The 15,957-nt window shown below is 36.7% G+C and overlaps 1 protein-coding gene across 2 annotated transcripts in view; it reads right to left on the bottom strand.

Annotated features, from left to right (window-relative positions):
• Positions 1-15,957, bottom strand: part of LOC141427931 (uncharacterized) — a 29,314-nt gene that overhangs the window by 6,096 nt on the left and 7,261 nt on the right. Inside the window, exons 1-2 of one of the 2 annotated variants that reach the window (XM_074087542.1) lie at positions 6,108-6,274; positions 81-1,314 (exon numbers count right to left, since the gene is read on the bottom strand). In XM_074087542.1, the coding sequence (XP_073943643.1) occupies positions 81-1,314; positions 6,108-6,121 (1,248 nt within the window). In that variant the 5' untranslated portion in view covers positions 6,122-6,274. Of the gene's footprint in view, positions 1-80; positions 1,315-6,107; positions 6,275-15,957 lie in introns of those variants that run through there. The other variant, XM_074087541.1, reaches the window with a different exon arrangement.

Raw genomic sequence — 15,957 nt, 5'->3', positions numbered from 1 at the left:
TTTCTGGTTTTTCTGTGCATCTATATTTCAGTTTGTATTTTCGATATCATGAAACAAGTTAATAATATGCGTAATCTTACCAATTGGCTTTGAGAAGTCTTATTTCCGGTACCAAAGCTATCTGTATCAACTTCATATCCAATAACGTCCAATTCAATCAAACCGTCACGTGACGCATTGGCTATCGTTGAACTATCGGTGAATATTGTTGTTTTCGAATGATCTAAATAACCCGCTCGCTTTGAAACCATTTCTAGTTGATTCCCTTCTTCAGTCACCCTACCCATTGTTTGCTCTGCCGTGGCGCGACCAACAGTACTTGGCAGAATTGACTCAGTTTGACCATCAATGGAATTGGATGTTTCCAAACCATCACGATATCCGATTGCTTTAGTAGTCTTCATAAGATGAGTCTTTAATTGTTGCAAAGACAGAATGTCTGGGGCTAATTCGAATGCCTTTTCTAGACTTACTCGTGCTTGAGTACTATGTGCATTAATTGAATCAGCAACCCTTTCAGTTGGTGATATTTCTACTTTTTCATCTGCGTCTGTATTTGTGGTACGTATTCTTTCAATGTTTGTGTATTTCTTCCAGAAAGGCGTCGTCTCTGTTGTATCTGTCTGTGGTATTTGTTCTGTCGTTGTTGTTGTATCAGTAGTTTGTATTTGTATTGGGTTGCTCATAGAAACTGACACGGTAGGAACTGGCTCAGTGTTAGTGGTCTCTTCTTCTGTTGTGATGTTTTCTTCGTCAGTTGTTGCCACTAAAGTTGTACCTCTTTCAGTTAGTGTGACTGGAGCTGAAGACGATATACTTTGTTGTTCGACAGCCGATATTATATTATCGAGTTCTGTACTATGTAAAATAATTTTAGGACTCGGACTTGTATAGTTAGCGCTCGGGCTCGTTTCCGTATCATTTTCAACTTTCTCAGTTTCAAGTAATACAGTTGTATCGAACCAATCCTTTTGAGTAATGCCGCCAACAGTTTGCACAACATCGTCAGTTGTTATACTTTCTGTACCTTCTGTGGGTACTTTATCTACTGAAGTGCGTTCCGTAGCTTCTTGGTCCGCTTCTGTAACACCTGGATCATCCTTAGCTGTTATAGCTTCTGTATTTCTTTGGATTGGTATAACCGTCACGGGCTCATCTTCCCTAGGCGTGTTGATTTCGTCGGGTGTTTCATATTTTACTTCAACAACGGTACTATCCTCAGCAACGAGATCCGATGCATTACGGTGCCGGATCGTGAAGCTATTTGTCGGGGCGATGATCGTTAACACGATTGCTAACGATATCGTTAACGACCTGAAACAAAAAAAAACCACGTTTAGTATTATATTCCATATATAAGCCGGGAACCAACGGGTCCTCGCGCGGAAGTAAAGGGATCAGAGACAACAGGAATGATCTTTTGGAAAGATCGAAACTTGTCGGACCGTTCCTGGCTTATAATCGTGAGTTGAACCGTGTAATTTAGTCATTTTTATCAATATGTCTCACAAGAGTTTAAGTATTAGAAACACGCAGGGTTCATTAGAAAAACGCTAAGGGCCTTATCACACTTGCAAGTTACGAGCGTGTTTTCTATACAAATATCAGTCGCGGCGAACTCGTTGCGTGATCGCCTTCATACAAAATACGCTCGCTATCGCTACTGTTACGCTAGTGTAATAAGGCCCTAACGTACTGCTAATATAAAACACATAACACGTGATATTTTTATGTCTGAAATTAAATACTGTTTTATTAAAGACTAGTCTTGTGTTGTGACTTAGGTCATTGTGAGAGCAAGTCACAATGTGATGGTTTTTGTTAATTTCAGTTTGTTATGACTCTAATGTTCTACCATTGTTAATGATGATATCATTAAGTAACATTTGATCAATCATCGCCATGAATGTCGATGCTTAAAGTTCTTTAAAGCCAGAAGTACTATTAATTCAATTTAAGCCTAAAATGAATATGACAAGTCAATTAATTGAATTGAATGTCAAAAAATCTACCACCGATTCGAAAAAACCTCTTAAAAATACATTACCCTCCTTCGACAGTCGGGTAAAAAGAACATGGAGGCTACTACGAAATTCGAAAATCGAAGTTCGTATCGTACTGTCCCTCTCACTCTCGTATTAAATAATATAAGCGTTAGCGGGACGGCAAGATACGAAGTTCGAATTTGGCACTTCGTAGTATAGGCTCTGGCGAAAAACTCAACGAGATATATATTTTTTATTCATCATAAATATTTAACACAAAAAAATATATTCTAATAAGTTCGTCATATAGATTATTAGAAAATATTGGCCAGGTTTTTTTGTCAATCTAAAAAGTTACTTAAAAAGTTGTAAAACAAGTCAATGGAAACTTGGAAGCATATGATGATTGATGAAAAAATGACAAGTTTATATGCTATCAAACATACTAATTACATCTTCTTCTAATATATAAAATTCTCGTGTACAATGTTTGTAACCAAACTCCACCGAAACGGCTTGACCGATTTTTATGTTTTTTGTGTATACCTATTCGGTAGGTTTGAGAATAGGACGTACGTGCTAAACTATTTTTCATACCTTTACGCGGACGGAGTCGCGGGCATCAGCTAGTATTATATACTGTTACAAATTCGAAAGTAACTCTGTCTGTTTGATGAAATTTGGTATAGAGATAATTTGACACCTTGAGAAGGACAAATAGCATAGCTAATTCTTGAGACAGCAGACGTGACTGTAGTAATTGAGTCCAGCCAGAAGAAAAGTCAGCGTGGGCTTGGTAAATGAAGTCCTTTTTACAAGCTTTTATTTACGTGCAATTGCAATGTAATTGTCAAATCTTGCAAGTTAAATCTAACCCACTTATACCTATGAATCTGGTGACAATACTAATATATCAGGGAAATCCTGGTGGTCCAGCTCGGATAATCTCCGCAAGACGGAACTCTTCGGCGTTTAACGACATTGACTTGTTTGGTACGGAAATGTAGTTAAGATGACAATGCAAGTACAGTCAACAAAAAAATATACAAAAGGAAATTTTTGACAGAAACTTATTTTTATAGTAACCTGAAAATATGTAAAGCCCAACCAACAATTCAACAACATAAGAATCTTTACGGCTTTATGTGTACTGAAGCAACGGCTGGGATTATTTACAGAAACAACAGAGGAAGTTGTAAACCTGACTACTTATATTCTGTTGGAAACATGTTTGAAGTAATCCACTTTGTTTCATTTTCAACCACCGCGAATTGAAAGTATTTGCCCGACAATTGGCTAAATTCTAATTAGTCCGTCATTTAGGTTGACAAAAAATACTGGCCACGTTTTCTTTTGTCAATCAATAAATTAAATAAAAAAATCTAAAAACCCGACTGCACAAACTAAAAAGAAGAAAATAAGCCTAGTCTAGAACTCTTTTAAGTAGTTAATTTAAAGTTCAACAGTCGGGACCCATTACTAAGAGTTTTTGAGCGTCACGATTTAAATGGGTCCCGACTGTTGAAGACTGTTGAAGTTGTTTTATTTTACACTTTTTTGATATTCAGGTAAAATCCGTAGATTATAGTATTTTATGCAACTGTATCGTAATAGAGGTCCTTAAAACACGAGTGTGGGTCACATGAGTGTTTTAAGGCCTAATTACGTACAGTTGCATACAATATTTTATCTATATGCATATGTTAAATCCTCTATCATGTGTTCCGCGAACCATTGAGAATAACCTGCATTAACTCTAACTAGGTAGGTATGTCTGCGCCACGAGCTGCGCCCGCTGCGCGCGCGACGACTTGCTGCTGCACGTGGTCGCGGCACCCCCATCCCCCGTGCTGTAATGATGTATGAAATCTCATTACGATACAGATTTCTGTATCGTAACGACCATTACGATACAGCCGTGTTCATAATAGAGTCCAATGTCGTAATGCTGGTCATTACCTATGGTTTTTGAACGCATAATTGAGGATTTACGATATGGGTGTAGATAAAAAGTATTATAGCCCATATATTTAGAATGGGTTAATTATTGGCTTTCATTTGATACCCATATTATTACAATACAGATTTTTTTTTTCATTCCTCCGCCATATTTTTTTCGCAGACGCCATATTGAAATATTATATAGCCTATGTCACTCCGACAGCTTTTTTTTTTATTCGACTGGATGGCAAACGAGCAAGTGGGTCTCCTGATGGAGATGGAGATGGATGGAGTTACGACGAATCCAATGATACCTCATAATGTAAAAATCCGTCTAGCCGTTTAGGATGCAGCGAGGACCAAAGAAATGGACTACATACCCACATACATACTTACATACATACATTTATACATACATACATACATACATACATACATACGCTCGAAAAAAATAACCCTCCTTTGGGCAGTTGGGTAAAAATTACAAATATGAAGCGCGCCATGCATCGTTCGGGAGTGAGAGTCCGTGACGTCACGTCATGCTAAAAAGCGTCGCACGGCGTAACGTCACACGGAACTATAGATAGCTGGCTATATCTTCATATTTTTTTTAATTAATTGACAAAAGACAAAACGTGTAATATTTTCTAATAATCTAAATAACGGACTAATTAGATAATTTATTGAATCAGGCGTTACTTTGCGGAGGTCCATATCAATCAACTAAAAGAATTTCTTTGCTCACCCGCGACCTTATGATAGCTAAGTTTATTCAAGATATCCGTGTTCATGCACAGGTCAGGACCACCTCCACACTGTAAGAATACACACAAATCACACAAACCCATGTATCACCAGACACCATCACCACAATACACTGATTACGACACTACTCTGGTTGAGTTCGAAACCCGTCAGTGTATTGTGGTGGTGGTGATACATGGATTTGTGTGGTTTCTGTGTATTCTTAGTGTGGAGGTGGAGGAACTGCATGAACACGCATATCTTGCATAAACTTAGCTATCATAAGGTCGCGGGTGAGCAAAGAAATTCTTTAAGTTCATTGGACTAATTACAATTAAACAGGTCACTAGCCTATTGCGAAATGTTTGACATAAAACAGCGCAGAAGCGAGGCGATTCAGTTAAATACAGCAGAAAGAAGTATTTACAAATAAAGTCTTAATTATAATACACTACCCTACCACACGGCTTCGCACAAACCATAAAGCCTAACAATATATATTGAATATTCCGGGATTTATCAAAATATTGTGCGGAAATACCCAAAAGTTAAATCGTGAATTTTACTAACGTTGCATTAAAACCTGCGCCAAATATCATGTCTCTTGCATTATACAGGGGGGGGGGGGTCAAGCGAATTCAAAACTGTAATATATTGAATGAAATACCCAAGTCAAAGTCAAAGTTAAAATATCTTTATTCAATTTAGGCTAAAACAAGCACTTATGAATGTCAAAAAAAAACTACCACCAAAAAGGATATAATAAGTTAACTTTTCAAATCTCTAAATAAAATATGTGAACTATTTCGTTGAGGTCGGTGCCAGCTATATTAAAAGAAATATTTACATGAGTGCTACGTAACTACTGTAGGTAAGTATATAAATTCGAATGCAACCACACTGACACCTCATGAAATAAGTCGTTTTTTTTTACATATGACCTTTTGTTGGTTATTTAATTAAATACAATACAGTTTTGTGTCTCGTCAGAAGACCAGCGCTGATTCCACCCCAGGAGTCCGCATTTACTTTTGCTGAGGCGGGACCTTTTTCACACACATTTTTGTTTGCTTGTTTTTTGTTGTTTTATATTTTAACCTTTTGTTGTTTTTGTAGTAATAATTGTATGTGTATTGTGTGTGGAATCAACTTTTTCATTTTCATTTTGAAATCGGTTCAATTTTTCTAAGTTACCTGTGTGCGAGACGTGGGTTAGTAAACAATCCAGTAACGTCCATTAAAAAAACTGCGAATATTTCACATAAATACGGTGCCAAATGACATAGAAATGTAATAAATCCCAATCATTCCAGAAAGTTGTATATTTTTCGGAGTACCAGTATCACAAAATATGACGTCACTATAAACTGCACTAGGACCCAAACCGTCGCTTAGCATTTTTCTATAAAAGCCCGCTTTCTCCCAACAATTCCTTACCTCACCAGCCACATATTGTACACTAACACTCGTGCGCCACTCCCGGCGTTTCTGCACAAAATGCATGACGGATACGACCGTCAGACAATGGACTTATTATTAAACACTCCTTCCTTATTATTATAGCGGCCGATTTTGACAAAAAATATTGTATCATATGTTTACAAAATATTATAAGAATCGCTTTTGTAAGCGACGTTCAGTGCCACTGTGGTTGAGCTAATGTAATAGTTGTAATGGGTATGAGTGATTAATACGTTAGATAATCGCACTCAAATCTGCCACAGATCAGTAATGTTTTCACTGCCAAACCAACTCGGCAATTGGTTGACACAAAGCAAACGTGCCCGGTTTTTAGGGTTCCGTAGTCAACTAGGACATACTCTAGTACATACTCTTGACCGATTTTTTATTATTATTATTCCCCTTAATGGCGGCCTTAAGGCTTGGGTCAATGTCAGTTCCGCAGTTACGATGACAGGATTGCGGTTAATTCTGCAGAACGCGAACAGTTTGACAGGAGCAAGAGAACAAAATCCTTTTCGGCCGAACGCTGTTGCGGGAGTCACGTCGCACTACGACAAGACCGATTTCTGATTATTAAATTACTAAGACAATTAAAACATGTCAACGTACGTTCCAGTAATTTGACATTGGCACCACAACTTAAAAATGTGGAACGTGTGATTTTCCCAATCACTATATTTTTAACTAACAATTACATTCTTAACGCGACCCTGACGTAATCATTATTTAACCAACATCAGCTGCTAATGACCGGCAAGGTGTCAGGAACTATTGTTTGCCGTAACCAATCTCGTCTGCGCCAAATCCTAAGGCCTTGCTGCGCGTGAGGATGAAATGCTTCGACCTCTTGCACGCATAACAGGAGTTGTCTTTAGCTTAACTTTGCTCTAAAAGTATGTGGTTTTTCCGCTAACGTCGATAAACCAAAGAAATACAGAAGCTTTACTCGTAGATTCCGCCTTAAAAACTGGCCAAAACCAAATATATTTTTTTAGAATTTGCATACGTTTTCATAACTAAACTACTAGACTTGTTTTTATTTTTATTAAGTACACATTTTTTTAATTTAGAGGCCATAATAGGGTAGCGGCAATAATAGGCAGGTTAGACGTATATATATTATATTTATTATTTACCTATTTAGATAGATATGGATCATGGCAAATTCAGGTCAGAAAATACCCTGTTGTGTTAATTTATTATAATTGTTGCATATAATTGCGCTAGGCTAAACACAATATTGTATTACGTTTCAAATTTCACTCCGTATTTTTGAATCAAAACTAATCGGTTTTTTCACTGATGTGCCAAAGAAAACTTTCCAAAATTGCGGATTTTTTTATATAGGAAAATTTCGGAAACTTCTCACACTTTGTATCGGGATTGAAACATTCCGTTTCTTAAATTTAAATTTTCTATATTCCTTGTGAAAATTTCCAGAAATTTCCGAGAACTTTTCCAACTTCTTGGAAACTTTCCGCAACTTGCACATCTGTAGTTTTTACAAGCTGTTATTTAACTTGCCCTGTTTGCTATCTGTCGATGTTTTCGTCGGGTCAAATCTTGCAAGTTCATTTTGACCCACTTCTACGAGTAGTAGTCGGATTGACTTGAAATTAGGGTATACATAATTATGTAATTTGGATCATAATGCTTGTATAGTCAACAAAAAGTACAGTCCGCAAAAAAGCAGGTATAAAAAAAAATTTCAACAGAATCTTGTTCAATTTTTTGTTACATTTTTTAAAGTAAGTACTTATTTTTTTTTTATTTCATTTATTGTTCATATTTTCTAAAAGGTCATCGAAATGGTAATTTTAAATTTTATTTTTTTGTTTTAACTTTTAATTATTATTTTTATTATTTTACCAATTTTTATAAAAGGAATCGCATTTGTGCTAAAATTTATTTATTCCATATCTTGTTAAAAGCGCTCTGAGCATGTTACTGGTGTACGTTGATTCGGATTTACATGTGAATGGTAACCGATTCACTGTATTATAGGTATTTCAAAGGCCACTATTGTAGGTATGTTTGAGATATTGAGGTTAAGTTAGTAAACTCACGTGAGAAGCTGGTCACTGGTCAGTTCGGTTCTTTGACTTTGTTTACTATATTTTGATTGATGAAAATCTTATCAATGCAGTGATTCTTTATCATCGGTCGGTGGTTTTTGCAGTTCCGTAACCAAAATGACAGTAACCAAATTCATTATTTTGGTATCCTCGTCCGTTCGTGTGTCTGTAGCTTAGCTTTTGTATTCTTTTTATATATATTTATAGTTTTCCCCTGTAGTTATCGTATTCAGAATAGTTTTATTATTCACGATTTACGGATCCCTCAATCGAAAAATAACCTGAGCAGACCTATGATATTTTTAATAACCTATTTAACAATATCCCGCTCGACGAGACTAGAAACAGAAATCATCCCTACATTACGTGTAGGGAAGGTACCATAAAAAAACCTTTTTTCAAACATCCTATGCAAAATTACAGCTTCCTAGCACTAACACTTTTTAAGTTTCAGGGGCTTATTTGCAAAAGCCGTGGTGGCCTAGTGGTTTGACCTATCGCCTCTCAAGCAGAGGGTCGTGGGTTCAAGCCCCGGCTCGTACCTCTGAGTTTTTCGAAATTCATGTGCGGAATTACATTTGAAATTTACCACGAGCTATGCGGTGAAGGAAAACATCGTGAGGAAACCTGCACAAACCTGCGAAGCAATTCAATGGTGTGTGTGAAGTTCCCAATCCGCACTGGGCCCGCGTGGGAACTATGGCCCAAGCCCTCTTGTTCTGAGAGGAGGCCTGTGCCCAGCAGTGGGACGTATATAGGCTGGGATGATGATGATTTGCAAAATTTCGATTTCTTAATAGTATTGAATATGTTGCGTCTTACTGCATTATTTAATTTTACGCTTGCTGGTCATAGTACTCAACGTCATACAGGTAATTAATGCTATAAAGACAATTTACCATTCACACCTAATACACGCAATTTTTTAAAGCAACAATGCGATGCTATCGCATAGACAGTTAATATTTGCATATGTTTGTGAGTCTAAAAATTTCGCAGGATATTGTGTAATTTATTACGAAAGTTCTGTTTCTGTTACGAATTATATTAAAAAGTTAATGGCCAGAAATCTAAATGCAAATATCTATCTATTAGACATATCGTAGTCTGGGCCAAGGTCGGAGAAACGTGTGGTGTTTTTTGAAGACAACATGAGAAGATTTTAAAAGCTTTTATTTAACTTGCAATGTATCTTGTATCTTGCAAGTTAAATTTGACCCACTTAGAAGTTTTAGTCGGATTGTCTTGAAATTTGGTACACTCATATAAATTGCGTGACAATACAATAATCTGATAATGACATTCTGGTAGTCCGGCCAGGATCGCCTCCGCAGGACGAAACTCTTCAACGGTTAATGGCATCGACTTGAAATTTGGTATGCAAATGTAGTTTGTGTGACAATGCAAGTTTAGTCAACAAAAAATACAGTCGGCAAAAATCTTTTATTAAAAATGAAATTTTTACTAAAAACCTATTTATTTGCACTCACTATAGGTACTGTTAGACGTGGAAAATATTACCCCAACTTTTTTCGCCCGAAATTTTTGGATTATCATTATCATGTTACCTAATTTTATATGTCTAACTTTTATCGAATGACGTTAAATATCATTACGACCCGGCCCTGTGGTGACCTAGGAATGAAATTGGCTGACTGTACATCTATTTCTTCTATCTTCTCTTTAGCATCAACTATATTATTAGGTATAGGTCCTAAAACTGTTGGATTCTTTCAAATCATAAATGACACTTAAATAAGGCACGGCACGGCACAGCATTTAACTATTTTATATATGTTTTATAAATTAAAACTTCACAATAACTGTTATCGAATACCTAAGTAGAGAAACAATTTTTAACAATTTTTTAACTATCTTTACAAATAACAAAGTTATAAAGGTTTAAAATTCAAGATTAGACAGAGAAAGACTTACTTGTATGTGACGTACTTGCTGCATAGAGAAAAGCTTTTGAGAAAGAGAGAGGCATATAGATTTTTAAAAAAATCATCATAAATCCAATTTTCAACCGATTTAAGTTTTCTATTCGCTAAACACACTGTCTTTTTATCTATATTTTTATAATAACGTTTTTAGTTTCTCACAATATGTTGGTTTTATTAATCCAACTGCATTATAAACGTGCATAGTTAATTATTGCATAATGTGCACCGTTGTGCTTGTGCTAATCGTTACAGTATGAAGAAACGTGAAGCGGGAACCGCGTGTAAAGATTGGTTCCGGGAAGTCTATGGTTATCGCAAAACGTACAGTTAAGGAAACTGAATCTCGTGCCAAGGTGGTCTTATATTGTGCCACTAATGTCATGTTATCCCATACATTTTCCAAAGAAATCATAGCGAAATTAATTAAAAAACTGGCCAAGAGCGCGTCGGACACGCCCAAGATAGGGTTCCGTAGCCATTAAGAAAAAATCAAGTAATATTTTTCGAAGGATTTCGTATTGTGTACGGAATTTTCCAAATTTAGGTATATTTTATACCTTAGGAGTTAGGCTGCTCTCTCTTAAACTACTCTTAAACTAGTAGGTAATAACTCTCAAGCAATTTAGGCATTATAATTTTCCTTGTAAATTTGATAAGTAGGTATACCTACTTAACCACCATTCTGATTTTTTTAATTTTCCACAACAGTTTAGATTTTATATATATAGATATACCTCGTTGAGTTTCTTGCCGGATTCTTCTCAACAGAGGTTTTTCCGAACCGGTGGTGGTTTTTGTTTTTGACATTCATAAGTGCGTGTTATATATAGCCTAAATTGAATAAAGATATTTTGAGTCAAGAAAAAATAACCCCCTCTTAAGTCTATGGGAGATACCCAGAATACTTACCCTAAAAAAATGTTTTTACTTTTTTTATTTTACCACTGTCGGAATGACTGATATGTAAATTATAATAATAATAATAACATGGGACACTTGACGCCATATTCGTGACAAATTACAGCTTTCTAGTACTAACGGTCTCTGAACTTAGCCGCGGACAGACAGACGGACAGACATGGCGAAACTATAAGGGTTCCTAGTTGACTACGGAACCCTTAAAAGGTTCCAGCGTGGTACAGTCAACAACAAAGATAAAATGGGTCACGGTCATGGGTCACTTGACACTAATTGACCTAGTCCCAAACTTAGCAAAGCTTGTAGGTACTGTGGACACTAGGCAACGGATAAACATACTTAAATACAGCCAAAGTGCAAAAAAATTTATGTACCTATATATTACCTTATTCAGGCAATAAAGGTCACGGCTTTTTTAGGGTTCCGGAGCCAAAATGGCAAAAACGGAACCCTTATGTTATAGTTTCGCCATGTCTGTCTGTCTGTCCGTCCGCGGCTTTGCTCAGGGACTAGCAATGCTAGAAAGCTGTAATTTTGCACGAATATATATTATGTAAACAATGCCGACAAAATGGTACTTACTTACAATAAAAAATTTTTTTAGCTTACCTCCCATAGACGTTAAGTGGGGGTGTTTTTTTTTTCTCATCCAACCCTACAGTGTGGGGTATCGTTGGATAGGTATTTTAAAACCATCGGGGGTTTGCTAAGACGATTCAGTGATTTGTTTGCGAAATATCCAACTTTAAAGTGCAAATTTTCATTAAAATCGAGCGTCCCCCCCTCTAAAATCTAAACCGGTGGGTGGAAAAAATTCAGGATGGTATTAAGTATATCAAACTTACAAGGAAAACTTATAACGGCTAAGTTTGCTTGAGAATTATTAGTAGTTTAAGAGTAAATAGCAGCCTAAGGTATAAAATATATCTAAACTTGGAAGATTCCGTATAAAATACGAAATCCTTAGAAAAATATTACTTTACTTTTCCGTAATGGCTACGGAACCCTATTTTAGGCGTGTCCGACACGCTCTTGGCCGGTTTTTTAAATATACGAGCAGGTAATACAGGTATTTCTGCTGATGGTGCAGTACAGTTGCCAATCCTAATTTACTAGGCACTAATACTTTAATTGAGTTTACTTAAGTTTTATTAAATTAGATATTTTAGGTTTTCCAATTGCATATGCATGTAAGCATTCATTAATTTATATACAATATTAATGCGAGTAAAAGTCTGCATATTGATTTACGTGAGCAAAACCACGCGTACAAACTATGTCATAATCACAGCACAAGTTTAATGTAGCACTTATTATCGATGCTTATATATTTTATTGCGGATATATTACGGTATATGAGCTTTTACGTAACGGTTACGCATTTTATGTCTCTAGTATTTGTAGCATCAAGAAATAATTTATGTCGCTAGGTAGTTAAGTTACTTCGTCGTTATGTTATGATTCGTATTGTCATCGGGGTTAATTTGTTTTCGTTACTTATGACTAGTCAAAACACATGTTACAGTAAGTTATCTTTAAACGTAAGTATGTATGTGTGTCTGTTAACTCAAAATTCAAAATACAAAACGTTTATTCTGCAAGTAGGCCGCAAAGGGCATTTTTACATATCTATCACTTTTTTTAACTACCAGCGCCTTCGCAAATACCATCATTGCCAAGAAGAATGCGCGCAAGAAACTTGTCAAGTCATTTTTTGAAAAAAAAACTAAAAATTAAAAAAAATACAAATTACTTACTGTATCAAATGAAAGAAAAAAATACATAAATCGCCGAACTAATATAAATGTAAGGAGATTGAAAAAATCCAAATCGGTACATTAATGACGGAGTTCTGAGGTAACAAACAAAAAAAATACAACCGAATTGATAACCTCTTCCTTTTTTTGAAGTCGAGTCGGTTAAATATGTACCTACATCTAGTAATAGTTAACGAGTTTCTAGCGTTACTTTCTATTAGAAAAAATGAATTCATACAGTTTTTTTTATTTAGATACAAAATTTTAGATTACTGCTACTCAAAAACAAGCTTATGTTTTTATCCGGAAGTCTACCTACATTCTCATCCAAATCCGTTCGGCCATTTCAGCGTGAAGGAGTACCAAACACACTATTTTTTTATATATTTTTTAAATTGAGAGTTTCTGTTATCGAATAGAGAAAAAAAATTTAAGCTGCCTTTACAAATAAGTAACAAAGTTATAAAGGTTTGAAAGTCAAGAAAGATATACAATTGCATGTGACGTCACACGCAAGTAGCGCCATACTTGCTGCATAGACATAAGCGTTTGAGAAAGAGACAGGTACCTGTACCAATAGGTATAGATTTTTCAAAAAAACATTATAAATCCAACTTTCAACCGATTTAAGTTTTATCTTCGCTTCGCTTTTTTATAGCGGCAACACTTCTTATTGTTATATTTACTAATTATGTGTCATTGCTTTCTTTCTTTCTTTCTAATAAGACTGTCTGTTATCTATATTTTCATAATAATATATAACACATGGGAAATTCAGGAGTTATCAAATACCGTATTTTAATAGGATTAGTTGGATGTTAGTACCTAACCCTAAAACAGTTGCGCTGGATTGACTAACGAGCCACTTATATGTTTGTCGTGCCGCACTGCCATTTCTGCGCCCGCGCACTCAGCCGTAAAGTTCATTGCATTCCTCATGTCGCTCCAGTTTTCTGCTTAATGAGCTGCTTTAGCGACTACAACTCTTTGTCTACTTGTATTCTGAATAACAGGCGTAACTTCGAATACGTAAAATGCATAGTTTCGGGTCGGTGATCGACACGCACAGAATTGTAATCATTCTTTAGCATATAATCCAATAATATTCATCCACGATGTCCACTGAACAAAGGCCTCCCCCTTAGAATGCCACTATGATTGACAACTCGCCACTTATCCACCATCCATCCATCCAAGCCTATATACGTCCCTCTGCTGGGCACAGGCCTCCTCTCAGAACAAAAGGGCTTGGGCCATAGTTCCCACGCGGGCCCAGTGCGGATTGGGAACTTCACACGCACAATCGAATTGCTTCCCAGGTTTGTGCAGGTTTCCTCACGATGTTTTCCTTCACCGCAAAGCTCGTGGTAAATTTCAAATGTAATTCCGCACATGAATTTCGAAAAACTCAGAGGTGCGAGCCGGGGTTTGAACCCACGAGCCTCTGCTTGAGAGGCGATAAGTCAAACCACTAGGCCACCACGGCTTTTATCCACCGGTAGCTCGCAACTCTCACGATGTTGTCAGTCCACCTAGTGGGAGACCTGCCAATGCTGCGTCTTCCGGTTCGTGGTCGCTACTCGAGGACTTTTCTCCCCCAACGGCTATCTATTCTTCTAACGATGTGGCCCACCCATGCTAACACTTCAGTGGACCTAATAGGGCAATAATCAGCTAAGAAGTGTTATGTAACCACCAACATGGCCATTTAAAAGTTCAAATATATCGAAAATGGTCAAACCTATTCTAACCATAATCAAACATAACTAAGAACAGCCGCAAAGACACTTTAATTTGGGAAAATTCAAGCGTTGGCTCTGCTTCAGCTTGTGAGGCCATGCGTTAAACCACTAGACAAAACCACGGCACAATAAAACGAATGAAACTATGGAACCCTAAAACATGCACTGCTTTTACCAAGGGCAAGCAAAATTTTACAAAGAGGTATATTTCGCAAACATGAAAAATCGACACCGGAACTAAACTTTTTAATTTTTAAAGTTAAATATAATATCAGAGTAATAACTACGCTCTAGTATCTTTCGGAACCATACTAATTACTTCCATTAGCATTTTTAAGGCGCTGTACGTAGTGAAAACTACAATTTTAGAAAATATTTAAAATATACTTACACAATACTTACAACTGCAATTTTTTTATATGTGTATTTTCAGTCTATTAGCTAGTTTTTGACTTCATCAAAAACACGATTGCTGACAAAAACCTCGATAGATTATTTTTTTGAAAAAGAGCCTTCATTTACACGTTAAACCGAATATTATGAAAAATATTATGAATATCAACACAAAATTTGCTTTATTAAATAGTTTTTTAGTAGATTTAGATTTATGCTTCATAGATTTTCAATAGGTTGAGTACATCAATCATACCAATTTATTTCGTCTTTGGCAAAATAAAACGGTTCTAGCGCGCGGCGGCGGCGAAGTATTGCCCAGTCGCCAGTACACGCGTGTACGTAGTCGACGACGGACCTGTGCACATTTTTCTAACGCGCTAGTACTACTTTTGAGAGCAAATAATATGGGTAATCGCAGTATTAAAAAAGTTAAGCGTAAGAGGAAACGCATAAGTGAACTCAGAGCACATATGAGAAGCATTAGAGTACCTAAACGGTAAGTACCTACCACACACTAATCGACCGGCCGGAGTCGGGCCGAGTCAGCAGGGCTACTACGAAACTCCAAACTCGAAGTTCGTGTCGTGCGGTCCCTCTCGCTCTCGTACTAAATAGTCAGTGGCGTAGCTAGGTAACCTAGGGCCCTGGGACAAATAAAAAAATGGGGCCCACTGCTATCAAAACTGGTAAGGTTTTTTGAAGTAAAATCATTATATATACAAATACTTTCTAAGCAACTTTATCATCAGCTATAAAGCAGAATTTCGAGGGCCCCCTGACCTGAGCTTGCACTGTAAATAGTATAAGTATCAGAGGGACCGCAACCCACGAACTTCGAGTTTCGTAGTAGCCCTGCTGAGCGGATTTCACATTTCGTACTACGACCGCAAGCTGGTTGGCGCTCACGGATGCGGACGGCTTCGTCCAGATTCTACCGCGACTGCCATAGGTACAAATTGTAGGCACGTTGTATAACCTTATACTACTCA

This window comes from Choristoneura fumiferana, chromosome 5 (assembly GCF_025370935.1).
Source record: "Choristoneura fumiferana chromosome 5, NRCan_CFum_1, whole genome shotgun sequence".
Taxonomy (NCBI): Eukaryota; Metazoa; Arthropoda; class Insecta; order Lepidoptera; family Tortricidae; genus Choristoneura; species Choristoneura fumiferana.
The sequence above is the reverse complement of the archived record's forward strand: the minus strand, read 5'-3'. Positions and strand labels throughout refer to the sequence as shown.